The 14,862-nt window shown below is 58.2% G+C and overlaps 1 protein-coding gene across 1 annotated transcript; it reads left to right on the top strand.

Annotated features, from left to right (window-relative positions):
- The first annotated feature begins 1,995 nt into the window (after positions 1-1,995).
- On the top strand, positions 1,996-13,873 carry LRRC15 (leucine rich repeat containing 15). The gene is made up of 3 exons (XM_065073229.1): positions 1,996-2,245; positions 3,864-5,583; positions 9,003-13,873. The coding sequence occupies exons 2-3, from the start codon at positions 3,868-3,870 to the stop codon at positions 10,959-10,961; spliced, it is 3,675 nt and encodes a 1,224-aa protein (XP_064929301.1). The 5' UTR covers positions 1,996-2,245; positions 3,864-3,867; the 3' UTR covers positions 10,962-13,873.
- The last annotated feature ends 989 nt before the right edge of the window (positions 13,874-14,862 follow it).

The following is a 14,862-nucleotide window of genomic DNA, read 5'->3' as shown; positions in this document are numbered from 1 at the left end:
TATTTTTAGAGATGTCTTGAAAACAGATTCCTCCTTCCCAGCCAGGAGCTGGAGCCAGGTTCCCGAGGCCCAGCTAGAGGCAGCAGGGTTTTTAGCAGGGCTGCTCCCTGGGGTCCTCAGAAACTTTGGGCTATAGGGACCATAACCTGACCACCCCCCTCCTGGCAGCAGGCTGTTTGGGGGTACCCACCGTTGCATCCCCATTGCTGTCCTCCGGGGCAGCGCTGCTTGGAAGGAGCTGAGCCTGACATTCCTCTGTCAGACCGGGCTCGGGTGGTGTTTTATTTTCGGAAGTGCTGGGGTTTAATTTCTGTGTTGCCTTGCTGAAAAGCTGTGCGCTTCTGGGGTGAGTCAGAGCAGGCGGGAGTCCAGCAGTGCTGGCGCTGGCAGCGGGCAGACAGAGCCGGCGATAAGGGAGAGATAAGGCCATGAGAGCCCTGCTCTCCTGCCAGGGCTGCAGGGAGTGCACAGATCCCAAGCCTGCTGCCTGACCTCCCGCTGCACCGCTCTCAAGGAAGCGGGGAGGCTATTTCGGGAACAACAGCACTGGGAAAATCTGCTATGTCAATAGAGCATCAGCTAAAGCACTTGTGGGTGGTGTTTTCAAAATGCCCCTTCTCCGTGCCCAAATCTCTGGTCTTTTCCCCAGGGCAGGCAGGGAGCGGGAGGGGGTATAGCCCCAGCTTCAGTGCTCGCACCCTGGCCAAGGAAGGATCCATGGCCACCAGCATGTCCCATGGCAGCTGGGACCCCCAAGCAAGCTGACATAGCAGCAGCAGTTGCCTCCGGCTGAGATCCCACTTCCCACGATCCTGTCTCCATCCTCTCAGTCTGGCTGGAAACTCCCCTCTCTGCCCCTGTGGTTTGCTGTTTATCCTGGTCTGGTACCCTCTTTGAACAGGGTCCCTATCCCCTGCGCCCTCCCACCCCTCGCAGCACACTGTGACTTGGGGTCGGAGCCAGCCCCATGCTGTTTCCTTCTGCAGCAGCTCATTAGTGCCGGCTGGGACCTGAGCAGGGGCTGCTGTGGCCGGCGGAAACATGGGTGGGCTGAGACGGGATTAGACGTGGTCAGGGAAATTCCAGCTGCCCCGTGGTTAGCACGGGGCTGCTCCGGCTCCGGGAAGCCTGAAGGGGACACGCAAGCTGGCTCTGCTTAGCTGCTTCCTCCTGAATTTCCGTTCCCGGTGGCTGCTGGACCGGGGCTGCCCCAGAGAGGTGGGTGAGGGGGGGACCTGGGCTGGGTGGTGGGGACCAAGGGCACCCCTGTGCACCTGTGTGGGCTGGAGGGGCAGGGGAGAGGTGGCAGCAGGTGACTCTGAACAAATGGATGGGACGGGCTTGTGCCCTGCTTCCCAAACACACCTGATGCTGGCCTCCATCACCCATGTCCCAGGGCTGCAGAGGATAAAGAGTATGGGCTGCACAGCCGTCCCTGGGAGACGGCAGCATGTGCAGCGATTGTCATTGAGGGGGTCCCTCAGTGCCCGCAGGTGCGGCGGAGCTGGTCAGAGCCGCTTGGGATGCCGAGGCCTCCAGCTGGCACCAGCAACGCCACTGAGCCCTGCTTGGTGCCTGCTCCTTGGCCAGGCTGGGCGAGGTGTTTGCAGGGCAAAGCCCCAGAGTGGGTGCTTGTGAGTGCTTGGCCAGTTTGCATCTCCTGTTGGAGGGAGTGAAGGAGAGCTGTGCCCCAGGCAGGGCTGGCATGCTGGGGGGCTGCCTGCGCTGCTGGCCGTGGACTGGGGACATGGCCAGAGGTCCTGATGCTTGTAGAGGCTGTAGCTGGGACAGCAAGTGCTGTGCGTGGGTCAAGGTGATGCTGTGGAGCAGCCCCAGTGTGTACGTGTGACAGCACAAGGCAGTATCATGCCCAGGGGCCTGGCTCTGCCTCACCTGCCCCACGGGTTGGGGTGCCAGGCGGCTGCCAGGGCCGAGCTGCTCCCTGGGCGCTGGCTGATGTGAGCGGTGTGTTTGTGCAACCGGCTGCTTGTCTTCAAACAAGAGCAGTGGGGTTCAGGAGAGGGAAACCCAAAACTCCATCCTTGAGACGCTTGCTTTGTTTGGTGAGGAAACAGGAGTTGGAAGCAGCTCTGCTCCTGTGCTTTCCCTAACCCCGACACTGCCCCTGCGCTGATTCATTGATTTGGACGGGTTATATACTGGGAGGGGAAGCGTGAACCACACTCGTCTCTCTTGCCAGCACAGAGCTGTGCTCGCTCGGCACTCACGGCTGCAGGACACTCGGGTAAGTCTCTTCTCCGCCGCTGGGCCTGGGGGACTCCCAGCGCAGCTCTGAGGGGTGGCGGCGGGATGTGCTTATTCAGCATCTTTTGATTTGATGGAGATATTTGTCTTGCAAGGGTTCTCCAACTAACGGAGCCCGCTTAGGCATTGTGGGTGCCGAAATAGTTACATAGGCGATGTATCTTAAATAATAACCCAGAAAGAAAATCAAGGGGTGGAAAGTAACATTTAGGGGGGCCTGAGGTTTGGAGCAGTGGGATGCTGAGGGGTAGGGAATATTTAGCCCCTTGGTCTGTAAGGTTTTTGTTGCTAGAAGAAAAAGGAGATAAATTGTTCTCAGCTGCTGCTCCTGAAGGGCGCTCCAGCTTGGATGCGCTCTGAGCTGCCTTAACAGGGAGTGACATGAGTAGGACTTTTGATGTGCAGAGCATTTGGGGAAGTTTATAACTATAAACAAAGCTGTTCTTGGATGCAAATTGTTTCCATATGGGAAACATAAACTGCGCTGGCTTGTGGAGGGTTCCTCCCTCCCTGCTGGAGAGTAAGCACGTTCCCTGGAGGGGCGGAGGGTGGGGGCTGAGCCCCCAACACCCTGGGGTGCTGTGCGAGCCAGGGGCCATGCCCAGACCCCTGTGCTGCCAGGTTTGCCCATCTGGCCGAGCTGTGCTGGGGGATGGGGGAGTTTTTCTCCCTCCCTTGTACCACTCCAACCTGTTAGTGGGGGGCTGCTCAGTGCCAGCCTGGCACAAGGCTGCGGCTTTGATCTGCGGGCGGAGGAACCTCCCAAACCAGAGAAGGGAGGAGAGGGTGTCCATGGTGGCTGTGCATGTGGAGTGATGGAGGACTGTCCTGTAAAGCCCTCACTCCCCGCAGGCTCTAGAGATCCCCTGGGCTCCAGGCACTACCCTGGGACCAGCCTGCACACAGATGCTCACACCAGACACCCCGCTCTCACCGCCAAAATCGGCCAGGGCTGAGACCTTCTGCAAGGGATGGGGTGTGGACAGGGCTACCCCCCTACCCAGCCTGGGCTGGAGAGCTGGCAGAGGGTCCCACTGACCCAGGCTGCTGCAGGGTTTATCTCAAACACGCCTGGGCACTGCTACCAGCACCGACTGCTCTTGGCTCAGCGACAGGAGCTCAGAGCCGCTTGCTGCCAGGCAGAGCCAGGAGGGTCCTGAGGTGGGGACCACCTTTCTTCCTGCCCCCAGTGAGCATCCCTGGGACCCACTCATCTGTGGGTGCTGTGGGCCAGCTCTGGTGAAGCTCTTGGCTGTTTGGTGGTGCCAGGAGGCCAATGCTGCTGGTACCAGCTCGCCATGCTCACTGTAAAATGGGAAACTGTGCTCCTGGCCGCTACAGGAGCCGAGCGAGGGGGACGCCAGCAATGCCACTAATTGCTGTGGTATGGCAGCCAGGCGCCCCGGCTCCATCCCGCTCTGCGCTGCTGCCTGGGCTGTGCCCGGCCCTGCCTGCCCCCGGCTCTGCCTCGCTGGGGCAGGAGAGCGGCCGCAGCCTCGGGGGCTTCTCCAGGGACACAGCAGCATCCAGCCCAGCAGTGGCCCTGGGGGGCTGCGAAATCACAGCGGCTGAGCCTCCCTCCTTTGTTTTTGCTGCAGGCCCATGGAGCAGGGAGGCTGGTGGCTGTGGCTGCTGCTACTGGTGGGCATCCAGTTGGCCGGTGGCCAGTGCCCGGAGCAGTGCCAGTGTGTCCGCACTGCCCAGGTGGAGTGCTCTGGTGCCGGCATCACCGTGGTCCCCAGCCCCATCCCTGCAAATGCCATGACCCTCCAGATCATCAACACACGCATCACTGAGCTGGGTGACGCATCCTTTGGCAACGCCTCCCTGCTGATCGGGCTGCGCATTGAGAAGAACAACCTGTCGCGCATCAGCCCTGGGGCTTTCCAGTACCTGCCAGACTTGCGCTACCTCAGCCTGGCCAGCAACAAGCTGCAGGAGCTTCCCGTGCAGGTCTTCGAGCCCCTGGACAAGCTGGAGTCGCTGCTTCTCTCCAGCAACCAGATCCTCCGGGTTGAGCCTTCCCACTTCGCCCACCTGAGCAACCTCAGGGAGCTGCAGCTCCATGGGAACAACCTGCAGGAGCTGAAGGAAGGTCTGTTTGACCAGCTCACCAGCCTCACCAAGCTCAACCTGGCCAGGAACAACATCGACCGCTTGCCACCCCGGGCCTTCGAGCGGCTGGCACGGCTGCAGGTGCTGCGGCTCTATGAGAACCGGCTCCGGCAGATCCCAGTGGGCGCCTTTGATGGGCTGCCAGAGCTGCAGGAGCTGGGGCTGCACCAGAACCAGCTGGAGACATTGTCCCCGGAGCTCTTCCTGCACAACGGGAACCTGCAGAAGCTCTACCTGTCCAACAACCTCCTTGCCACCCTGCCAAGCGGCATCTTCCTGCCCCTGCGCGCCCTCACCAAGATCACCCTGCACGTCAACCGCCTGCGGGACATCTCCCCCGGTGCCTTTGGGCCCATGCCTGACCTGCGCGAGCTGTGGCTCTACGAGAATGAGCTCTCCACCCTTCCCACAGCTGTCTTCAGCAACCTCACCCAGCTGCAGCTCCTGGTCCTCAGCAAGAACCGGCTGCGCTCGCTGGCGCCGGGGGCTTTCCAGGGCCTGGAGGAGCTGCTGGAGCTGTCGCTGCACTCCAACGCCTTGCGCCGCCTGGATGCCCAGGCCCTGGAGGGGCTTCCCAAGCTGCAGAACATCTCTCTGCACCACAACCAGCTGCAGGCGCTGCCACGGGGTCTCTTTGGGGCCACCCCAATGCTGCGGCACTTGCAGCTGCACTCCAATGCCCTGGAATACCTGCCTGCTGGCATCTTCTCCCCGCTGGCCACCCTGCGGGAGGTGAAGCTGCACAACAACTCCTGGCGCTGTGATGAGGGCATCCTGCCCCTATGGCGCTGGCTGGAGAACAACCCCCACAAGGTGGGCGAGACACCCCCGCTGTGTGCCCAGCCCCCTGCCCTGCGGGACACCCCCATTGCCAGGCTACCGCGGGACCAGCTCCTCGTCCCTCAGTCCCCCTCTGCCTCCCCCCATCCCAGCACCCCACTCCCCACTCACCCCTCGGAGGCGGCATTGCCGGAGGGCGCCTGGACGGAGCCTCCTGTGGGGCTGCCGGTTTCCCCTCGAGAGGAGGAGGAAGAGGAGGAGAGGGGCTGGTGGGGGCTGACGCGCACGCAGAGTGGGGTGGTGGTGGCGGTCATCGTGCTGGTGTGCGTGGCCCTACTCGCTACTCTTGTGGCACTGGTGGTCTATGGCTGTAGGAGGAAGAGCCACGTTGTGCTCATGAGGATGAAGGCACCTAACGAAGCCTGAGTGCCTGGCAGACCCTGGGGGGAGTGATGCTGGCAGGGTGTTCCCTCCCTACAGGGCTGAAGGACAAAACAGTAGCTCTGCATCAGCTGCCCTTGCTGACTGGGACAGACCAGCATCACCCCGTCCTGTCCTCTTGTCCTGCTCTGCTTTGCCCTGTCCCTGCTCTGCAGCAGGGTGTCCCCCCAGCTGCTCTCTGTCACCAGCCCCTCCTGCCTCCAGCACAGCCTCCATGCCCATTCCCAGCCTGGGGGTGGCACCCAGGGTGTGGGGTGCTGAGAGTGGACCCCTCAAGCAGGGAGACACAGCCTGGTCGTGATGGTGCTTACTCCAAACAACAAGTCTTCCCTCTCCTTCCCCTTGCATTGTCCTCTCCAGCACTGCCTGCCCTTGCACTGCCTGCTGCCCTCCCCTGGCCCCTCTTCCCAACTTGTCCCCTGCCCCCGCACTCCCGTCCCCACTCCTGCAGCCTCTGTCCCTGCCCGGGCAGGCAGACGTGTCCGTCATGCACCAAGAACCTTTGGCCCCAGCAGGGCTGCATGTCCTTGTGCTGCTTTGTAGCTCTCCTGTGTCCAGGCAGGGATCCTCTCAGGGCTGGGCTGGCACACCCCGAGTGACCCGGCTGTGTCCAAGCTGCCCTCCCTGCCTGCAGGCGGGACGGGCCAGCACACAGCCGGCACCTTCCCCTGCCCCCAGCAGCCTCCTGCTCCCCCTGCCCTTGTGCATCTCCCACCCACAGAGCCACGAGCTGGTGTATGGGCGCAGCAGCAGCTCCCCTGAGCCCCCACCTCATGCTGGTGCTGACCCTCCCGCGACTGTGCCCCTGCCTGCGGTGTCCTGGCTTGCCCCAGCCCTGCTGGAGGCAGATTAGAGAGGTAGGTGATGGGTACGAAGAATGCACACAGCTGGACCCGCTGCCTGGCTGTGCTGGCTGCCACTTCCCTGGGGGCACGTTGCAAATGCCTTTTCCCCTGCGAGGGATGGGAGCGGCTTCGGTGCTGAGTATGCTAGGGCTGCGGTCCCCCAGGACTGCTTCCCCATGGAACTGCTCCTGCTGCCCCCCACCGCTGGTCCTCGCTGCCCTGACCCCCTTGTGCATACCCTGCCAGGCAGCAAGCAGCCTGGCCCTGCTACACCTGGCAAAGCTGCATCCTCTCCTCTCGCTCTTCCCACCCCGAGTGTCCCCCTGTGTGTGTCCAGGCCTGCTGCCTGTCGCAGCCCTCAGGCTGGTGGTGGTGCATGCTGGAGGGGGGCAGCAAGCTCTGGCTGCTCTGCAAATTGCAGGCAGCGGACACACTGTCCCCCAGCACCCCCCGTTCTCCAGTGGCCACCGTGCGTTGTCCAGCTGTGGAAGAGTCCAGCTCACCCCAGCGTGTGGTCCCAGGCTGCCTGGGGATTGCTGCCACGGGACAGGGGTCACACTTGGTGTGCACCCCATGGGCACCCTGTGAGCCAGTGCTGGCACACACAGCCCCATGCTCCTGCACATGATAGGATGCTCCTCCAGGCTGGCACCTGCATGATGTCGGGAGATGCGGGACCATGCCGCAGGGCTGTTTGGTGCTGCTTTGTGACCTCTCCATTAAAGCACAGTTGTCCACCCCCAGTGCCAAGAGCTGTTTGTTTGCTCCTCCGCCGTGCACAGCCAGGGAATGACCCAGCAGGGATGGGAACTGCGCCTGACTTCCTCTGCTAAGAGGTGTTTTCATGTTGAGGAAAAGCCTGTACAGGCTGGTGGTGCTGAGACAGGCTTAGCGGGCTGTGGTTGCACAGCCCATACTGGCCTGGGCGCCAGCCTGGGGTGAGGGACTTAGAAGGGCTTGACTATCCAACAGCAGCATTATGGCTTCTGCTGAGTGAGCTGAAGCCTCAGCAAGCTTCTTGCCAGAGCTGAGAGCTGCCAGCGGCCTCCTGTGCGGTCCTCCTCCCTGGGGCAGGTCCCGAGGGTTTACCCAGTGCCACCCCAGGGTGGTGGGGAACTCGTGTGGCTGCCACTGGCTTGTGTCAGCTGAGTTTCTTCGTGTGTCATGGTTTGCTCTGCTGGTCCAGCTCAATGCACATAAGTGTCTCTCCTCTTCCCCGGGGGTGCCTCCATGGCCACTGCTACCCCAGGCTGTTCCAACACCGGCCCTTGCAGGGAAGCCCTTAAGGTGGTGTGTGCTGTTCTCCCAGGCAGGCTGCAAGCTCCCAGGGAGTCCAGATGGCCCACAGGTCCCTCTGGCCATCCCACCATTGTCTGGGTGCACGTCCTGCACTGCAAAGTACCTGGTGCATCTCAGCATGATGGTCCTGGGGTGGTTCCCCCCACCGTGGCATTGCCTTGCCTTGCCTTGCTAGGCTGCACCTGGTTTCCTCTTGTGCACGGGATGTTTGCTAGCCCTGTTCCCCACACAGATTTAATATAGTCCAGGGAGGCTCTTGGGGAGCTCTTGGAAGCAAACATACGGATCTCAGTTTGGGACCAGTGCCACTGTGACAGCAGCCCCCTGCCACTGTCACAGGGCCAGTGGACGTCTACGGCTGGCACCCTGCTTCCCTGCCAGGATGTTCACTGGTGGCTTCCTCTGGCCTCACCTCCAGTTCCTCTGAGGCCGGGTTATTTTTTGAAGCGCTCCAAGGACACGGGTTGTTGTTGCCGATAAGCAGTGAGGGCAGCTCCGCCCCAGCGGGAACGGCCTGTCCCTTCCCATCCGCTCCAGAAAACACTGTCCCGTCTCAGCGAGCAGTGTCCCTGCAAACCTCCCGCAGGCTCGGTGGTGGTCTCCATGATGCCATGCTCGGTAAGTGACAGCCACACTGCTCAGGTAGTCTGGGGTGGCCTGGGATGGGTGGGAGCTGCTGTTGGCTCTGTGTGAAAACAAGTGAGGTGGTGGGAAGGAACAGCCAAGCCCAACGCTGCTTTGAGCACTGGCATAAGTCCAGGGTAGCCCCACTTGTGTGGGATGTCTGCAGGTGGGCATTGCTGTGGGGCAGGCAGCACCCTCCATCACCTGCCAGCACCAGCATTTGTCCTGAGTAGGGTGGGACTGGTGGAGGTCTGGAGGCCACTGTCTCAACTGTCTCAAAAAGTGTCTCCCGTGTGCTGGGAAGAGGCATTTGGTCCAGGTGAAGATCCCTCAGGCAGGTTTAATGCTGCTCTGGCCACCCACAGGGAAATAAGTATTTGATGGGCAATTATAATAGAAATATAACCAGTGGAGCTTGCTCCTTTTGTCACTGGGCGCAGAGCAGCCCTGCAGTGTTGTCCGCACTGCCTGGTGTGTGTGGCACACCCTGGTGTTTCATGTGCTTCCCTGCCCACAGTCCAGCTCTGAGCCCACAGAGATGTCTCAAGAGGCCATGGGTTCCCCCAAGACCCCCACAGGACCCCACAGCTCCCACCTTGGCCACCACTCTGGAGGATGTGGGGATGATTGGCAAGGGTGGCACTGCTCTGGTTGTCACAGAATGGGCTGGAGCAGGGCTGGGGTGCAGAGAAGAGCCCTGATGCACAGCATGAGGCAGGTGGGGAGAGATTTAGGAGGGCAGTGCTCCTGCAAGGGGAGCGCTGGGCTGGTGTTGGGGTCCAGGGCTGGAGGGATGCCCCACAGCCAGGGCAGCTGCCTATGTGTCCCAATGGGTTGCTCTTGCTGCATTTCTGGCTGCAGAAGCTGCTTCCCCAGCAGCACCTGCTTGCGGGTCCAGATTTCTGCTCTCTCAAGGCAGGGGATGAGGCTTGGCTCCTTCTCCAGTGCAGGCTGGTCGTCTGCATGCTGCTGGGGCTGGGGTCTCTGCTGGCAGGAGGGCTGTCCCTGTCCTGCCCCCCTGCCTGCCAGTGCTACGACACCTCCAAAGTCTTCTGCTCTGAGGAGAGGATGCGGGAGATCCCAGCAGGTCTGCCAGGGAACGCCACCCACCTCTTCTTCGTGGAGACAGCCCTGAGCAGCATCCACAGCGGCGACCTGGGCCCCAGCACCACCCTCACCAAGCTGGTCTTCCTCAACAATGACATCCAGGAGCTGGAGGCCGGTGCCTTTTTGGGGCTGCCGAGCCTCGTTGAGCTAGAGGTGTCGGGTAACTACCTGCCGGCGGTCAGCCCAGGAGTGCTGGTCGGGCTGCCCAGCCTCAGCAAGCTCTCCCTGGGCAACAATGCCATCCGCTCCCTGCAGCCAGGGCTCTTCGCTGCCACATACCGCCTGCAGGACCTGTGCTTGGCAAGGAACAAGATCGAGGTGCTGCCCCCCTGCATCTTCCGCCCGCTCCGCCGTCTCCAGACCCTGGACCTCTCACAGAATGTCCTGGTTGAGCTGCCAGCGGGGCTGCTGGCCCCCCTCACTGCCCTCCGCCTCCTCAAGCTCAGTGACAACCTGCTGGCACAGGTGCCCCCTGGTACTTTTGGGGCGCTGGGCCGGCTCGTCGAGCTCCGCCTGGACGGTAACCATCTGCAGGAGCTGCCGGCTGACACCTTTGCTGGGCTGAGAGCGCTGCAGCGGCTGCAGCTGCAGCACAATGCTCTGGCCAGCCTGGCCCCTGACATCTTCGCTGGGCTCCCCAACCTCACTGTCCTCAGCCTGGAGGGCAACCACCTAGCTGCCCTGCCTGCCACCCTCTTTGCCGGCACCCCTCGCCTCCTCCAGCTCTCCCTGGCCCGCAACCAGCTGGAGAGGCTGCCCCAGGGGCTCTTCGCCAACCTCTCGGTGCTGCAGACCCTGGTGCTCTCACACAACGCTATGGCCCACCTCCCCAGCAGGGTCTTCCAGGGGCTGGCGGGGCTGACGGTGCTGCAGCTGAGCCACAACAACCTCTCCAGCCTGCCAGCCGAGCTGCTGGCTGGGCTGCCCCTCCTCACTGCCCTGGCGCTGGACCACAACCACCTGGCCCGCCTGCCCCCGGGGCTCTTTGATGCCAATGAGGAGCTGGCACGCGTGGGGCTGGCTGACAACCCCTGGGCCTGTGACTGCCACCTGTCCTATCTCCTGGGCTGGCTGCAGGGCTTTGCTGAACCCCTCACCCATGCACAAGCCTCCTGCACCAGCCCCGCTGCCCTCCAGGGACGGTCCCTACTGGAGGTCTCCCAAGGACAGCTGCAGTGCCCCAGAGCACCCAGTGTCCCCAAAGAGGAGGGCTGGGAGGGGGTGCTGGGGGAGGATGCTCCGGAGCAGTGCACCTACAGCAACCCTGAGGGCACTGTGAGCATGGCTTGCAATGCCACCAGCTGCCAGCGGCTCAGCCTTCGCCTCCCTCCTCCTCTTCCTCCTGGGCAGGCAGCGGGGCCCGGGCCAGCATACCAGGGTGCCTGGGTCCTGCGCTCCCGCTGTGGCACGCTGGAGATCAGTGTCCTCGTCATGGCAAGCAGCAGGGATGAGGCCACATTGCCAGAACTCCCCACTGCGCCCTAGGGCTGGGGCAGGTGCTCCTGCTTTGATGTTGCTTTGGCTACCTCCAAACCAGGCTGGGAAACAGCACCTCATCTTGTTCTGCTCCCCCTGCTGTGGTCAGCAGCCCTCACCGAGCAATCCGCAAGAGCTGGCCTTGAGGTATTTATTCTCCCAGCTTTGTATTTCCTGTGTATTTCAAATATCATTAAAACGTATATATTAGTTCTGTGCAAACAGTTCCTGTGGTGGAGAAATACTCTTTCCACTGCCTCTGCCTGTGTGTCTTTTGGAAGTGGTGAAGGTCCCTAAGGTCCAACGGGCACTGGGCTGGGGCTGTGTGTGGTGTGGCCTGCTGCAGGTGCGTGGTGGTGGGTAGGTGGTGGGTAGGTGTCTGCCTCTGGTGTGCTCATCTCTGCCTGCTGCCCGCTCCAGCCCCGCTGCTCGCCCCGCTCCCCTCGGCAGTGCAGCCTCGCACCGGCCCCCGGGGCATGGCTATGGTCTGGGGTGTCCAAGGGAGACGTGGGTAAGTCCTGCCCAGCCAGGGATGTGGCTGCAGGGTGGGCTCCAGCCCAGGGCCCTGCACTGGCAAGTCCTGCACCCACCTGGCCGGGCTTGGCCCTCAGCCCCACCATGGCACCCTGTGCCGTGCCCCGGAGAGATCGCAGAGTCCCAGCAGAGCTGCCCATCGCGGGTAAGGCAGGTAAGGTGGGTGATTCGCCAAGTGAGCGTGTGTGTCTGTGTGTGTCTGTGTGTGTGTGTGTGTGTGTGCACACGTGCTTGGTTTCGTACGTGTGTGTGTTTGTGTGTCTCTGTGTGTGTGTGTATGTGTGCACACGTGCTTGGTTGCATACGTGTGTGTGTCTGTGTGTGTGTGCACACGTGCTTGGTTGCATACGTGTGTGTGTCTGTGTGCGTGTGTCTGTGTGTGCATACGCACACTACTTAGTTGCATACGCGCGTGTGTGTGTACCAGGCGCAGGTCGCAGCCGCCCCGGCCGAGCAGTTCTCCGGGCGGCCCCGGCGCTGCCGTGCGGTGTCACCGCACCGCCTTGCGGCCGCAGGGACACGAGCATTGCATTGCATTGCATTGCATTGCATTCTTCTGGTATTTTTTTAGGTACGTAAGCTGATCAGGAAGAGTATCTGCAGCTAGGAAGATTTTTAGCCACTGGATTTATATAAAAACCGTTTTATTGTGTTTGCTGTCCTTTTAAAAATATGTTTATCGTGGGTTTTTTTTTAATGTTTATCTATCTTACATTTACTTTGTTCTCAGAGTGTTTTAGGGTTTCCCCGTTCATGAAACAGAACCAATGTTCAGTGCTCTAAAACATGTCGCAAAAAAGCTGGCATATTTACAACAGGCTTCTCATCTAAATATGGAAGATAAGAGTAATTAGTCATGACACAGTTTGTGCTACCAACCTCAACTATGCCTGAATTATCTGAATTAGTGACAGCAAAAAAGATTGGTTTGGGTTTTGTTTTGTTTGGGTTTGTTTGTTGAGGTTTGTTTTGGTTTTAAATACATGGCTATTTCAGTTAACTGGAAAAACAAAACAAACAAACAAGACCAAGCAGAACGAACAAAACCCAAACCAACCAACCAACCAAAAAACCACCCAAACCCTAGGGCCCCAAGTCTCCGTAGAGCATTATGACACAGAGCCACTTCCAGGTCGTGTTTGGGGTCTGCTCCCAGTGGCCTGCTCCGCTGCTCCTCCCGAGTACCTGGTGATCACCAGCAGTTTGGCTTCCTGCTTGTAAAATCACAGGTTTCTCCACTTGGCTGCTAAAGAGCTTGTTTATATCTCCATGCATTCAGCCCACACGATGCAGCTGGACCAGCAGCAATAACAGTAGCAACAATATGTCTGCCAAGAACTGAGGAACCAGCAGGAAAAGCAACAGCAAGAGCCAGGTATTCATCATCATCATCATCATGAGCAGAAACACAAAATTGAGGACGAGTTCCTGCAGGACTGGAGTCTGAACGTTGGCTCAGCACTACAGGACCTCTGGTTGCTGGACAACTATTTAGTGATAAAATATCTGAAAATGTGATTTTTGCCAGGAAATCACCTTGTGAAGATCAACAATTTCTCTGTTAGAATCTTCTCGACAACAGATTTTGCTCTTTTTCCCCTCAGCCGCTCAGAGCTGTTCAGGTGACCATTGCACCTCCCTCCTCCTCCAGCTCCGAGCAGGAGAATTAACAGTTTCTTCCATGGAATTCCTGATGCAGAATCCCGCCCGTGCTCGCGAACCTTCTGTTCTAGGTTGGTGCTTGGCAATATAAAGTCATGGAAGTAGCTGACAGAGCTACTGCAGACTGTGCTGAAGATGCTGGGAGAGGAAAAGCTAATAATGGTGAAAAGAGACCTTTACACAGACCCCACATTCCCAGCCAGCAATACCTCTGTATTTTTTTATTATTGTACCCCACGTGCCCAATTCAGAGGCCCGATATCTTGGTTGAGGCCTAAGGTGAGTTTTAAGTTATATAAGACTGTGATTTTAGCAGAACTGAACTTTAAGGTAAGTAAATGGTAGTTGTCAATGAAGGGCTGCTTCTGGGTGTTTTTATTGTTTAGAAATACAGAAGTGATAAAAACCAATGTGTGTCAGTGTTAACAATACCTGTGTTCTAGTTTTTAAGTCTGGGTGCTTGTTTGTAGGTTTGATTTAAATCCTGATATAGAACTTTTGAATTTCATGGCAGTAGTTGAAGTCCAGATATCTTGTTATAAATGTGTTTCATTGTGCAAATAGTGTCTATATCAAGTCTAAAAACAGCATTATGTCATTCCCAAATTTTAGATATATTGCATAACTGTCTTGAAAACAAATAACTGGCTTTTAGAGTTTTTCAGAAGGGTACTGCTTTTTTTTCAGTCGATTTCTTTGACAACAAGAAAGAAATAATAACCTTTTTTTAAAGGTTATAACTTGTCATATGACTTGTGTTGCTCTTAAACTTACAGCTGGGTTTCAGAGCAAGCCATGCGAGAGCTAAAAAGTTTCACTTATTTAAAGTGAAGTATTCATGGTAGTGCCTTTGTGTGGAGGGGAAAAAAAAGGCTATAAACACGTAATGGAGAAAAAAAAAATAAGTTGTCCTGAGCGGTATTGTTTTTCTGCCGTGCATCAGGGGCTGGCTGTAGAGCAGTGACAGAGCTATTGGTTATCAGGCAGAATTTGCAAACAAATTACTTTAGGGCAGCCCAGTGTGCAGCTTTCTGCTTTGGCACCTTACACTTCGATTACTACTGAGGGCCGATCAATTACTTTCCGTCTCTTGCAGTGTTTACAGGTAAGAGAAGAACCATTTTAAAAACTGACTTTGAGATCTGTTTAAGTGTTCAGGACCTTGCATTTGAAATCAGCTGTTTTGCTACCAAGTGATCTCTTTTTATTTGCCCTAGGAAAAGGTTTTCTCCTATGCTGTGTCCACATACGCAGGCACGTTGCAAGAAGAGCCAGAGGCCATGAATGCATTGCAAAGAGCACGTTTTATTTTAGTTACCTCTCTACTGGGGAATCTCCAAAGCCACACCTGAGCTCCCGGCAGAGGTGGCACCAGCGGGGACGCAGGCGCTGGTCCGTTCAGCCCTGCTGGATGATCACCGGCCTGCTGAGCTCACCTGTATGTCAAGGCTTCAGGCAGGCGCAGCCTCCCGCTCTTTCTCACAACAAAGCAGGGATCTCAGACATAGTGATAAGGTGCCTAGAGTTTCTCACAGGCCTGTGTTATCTAACACAGAGGTTCTACTCACCAAGCACACAAGGCCAGTAAAATGTGTGATGTATGTGCTTTTTCTACAGACAGGTGCAAGTCACTTGAGCGTATTTACACTTAACTAATCTCCTCACCAAATCTTCGCTATATCCCCATACATATGCTAATCTGGAGATTTGTTTT

This window comes from Columba livia, chromosome 9 (genome assembly GCF_036013475.1).
Source record: "Columba livia isolate bColLiv1 breed racing homer chromosome 9, bColLiv1.pat.W.v2, whole genome shotgun sequence".
In the NCBI taxonomy this organism is placed as follows: Eukaryota; Metazoa; Chordata; class Aves; order Columbiformes; family Columbidae; genus Columba; species Columba livia.
This window is presented reverse-complemented; position numbering and strand designations above follow the sequence as displayed.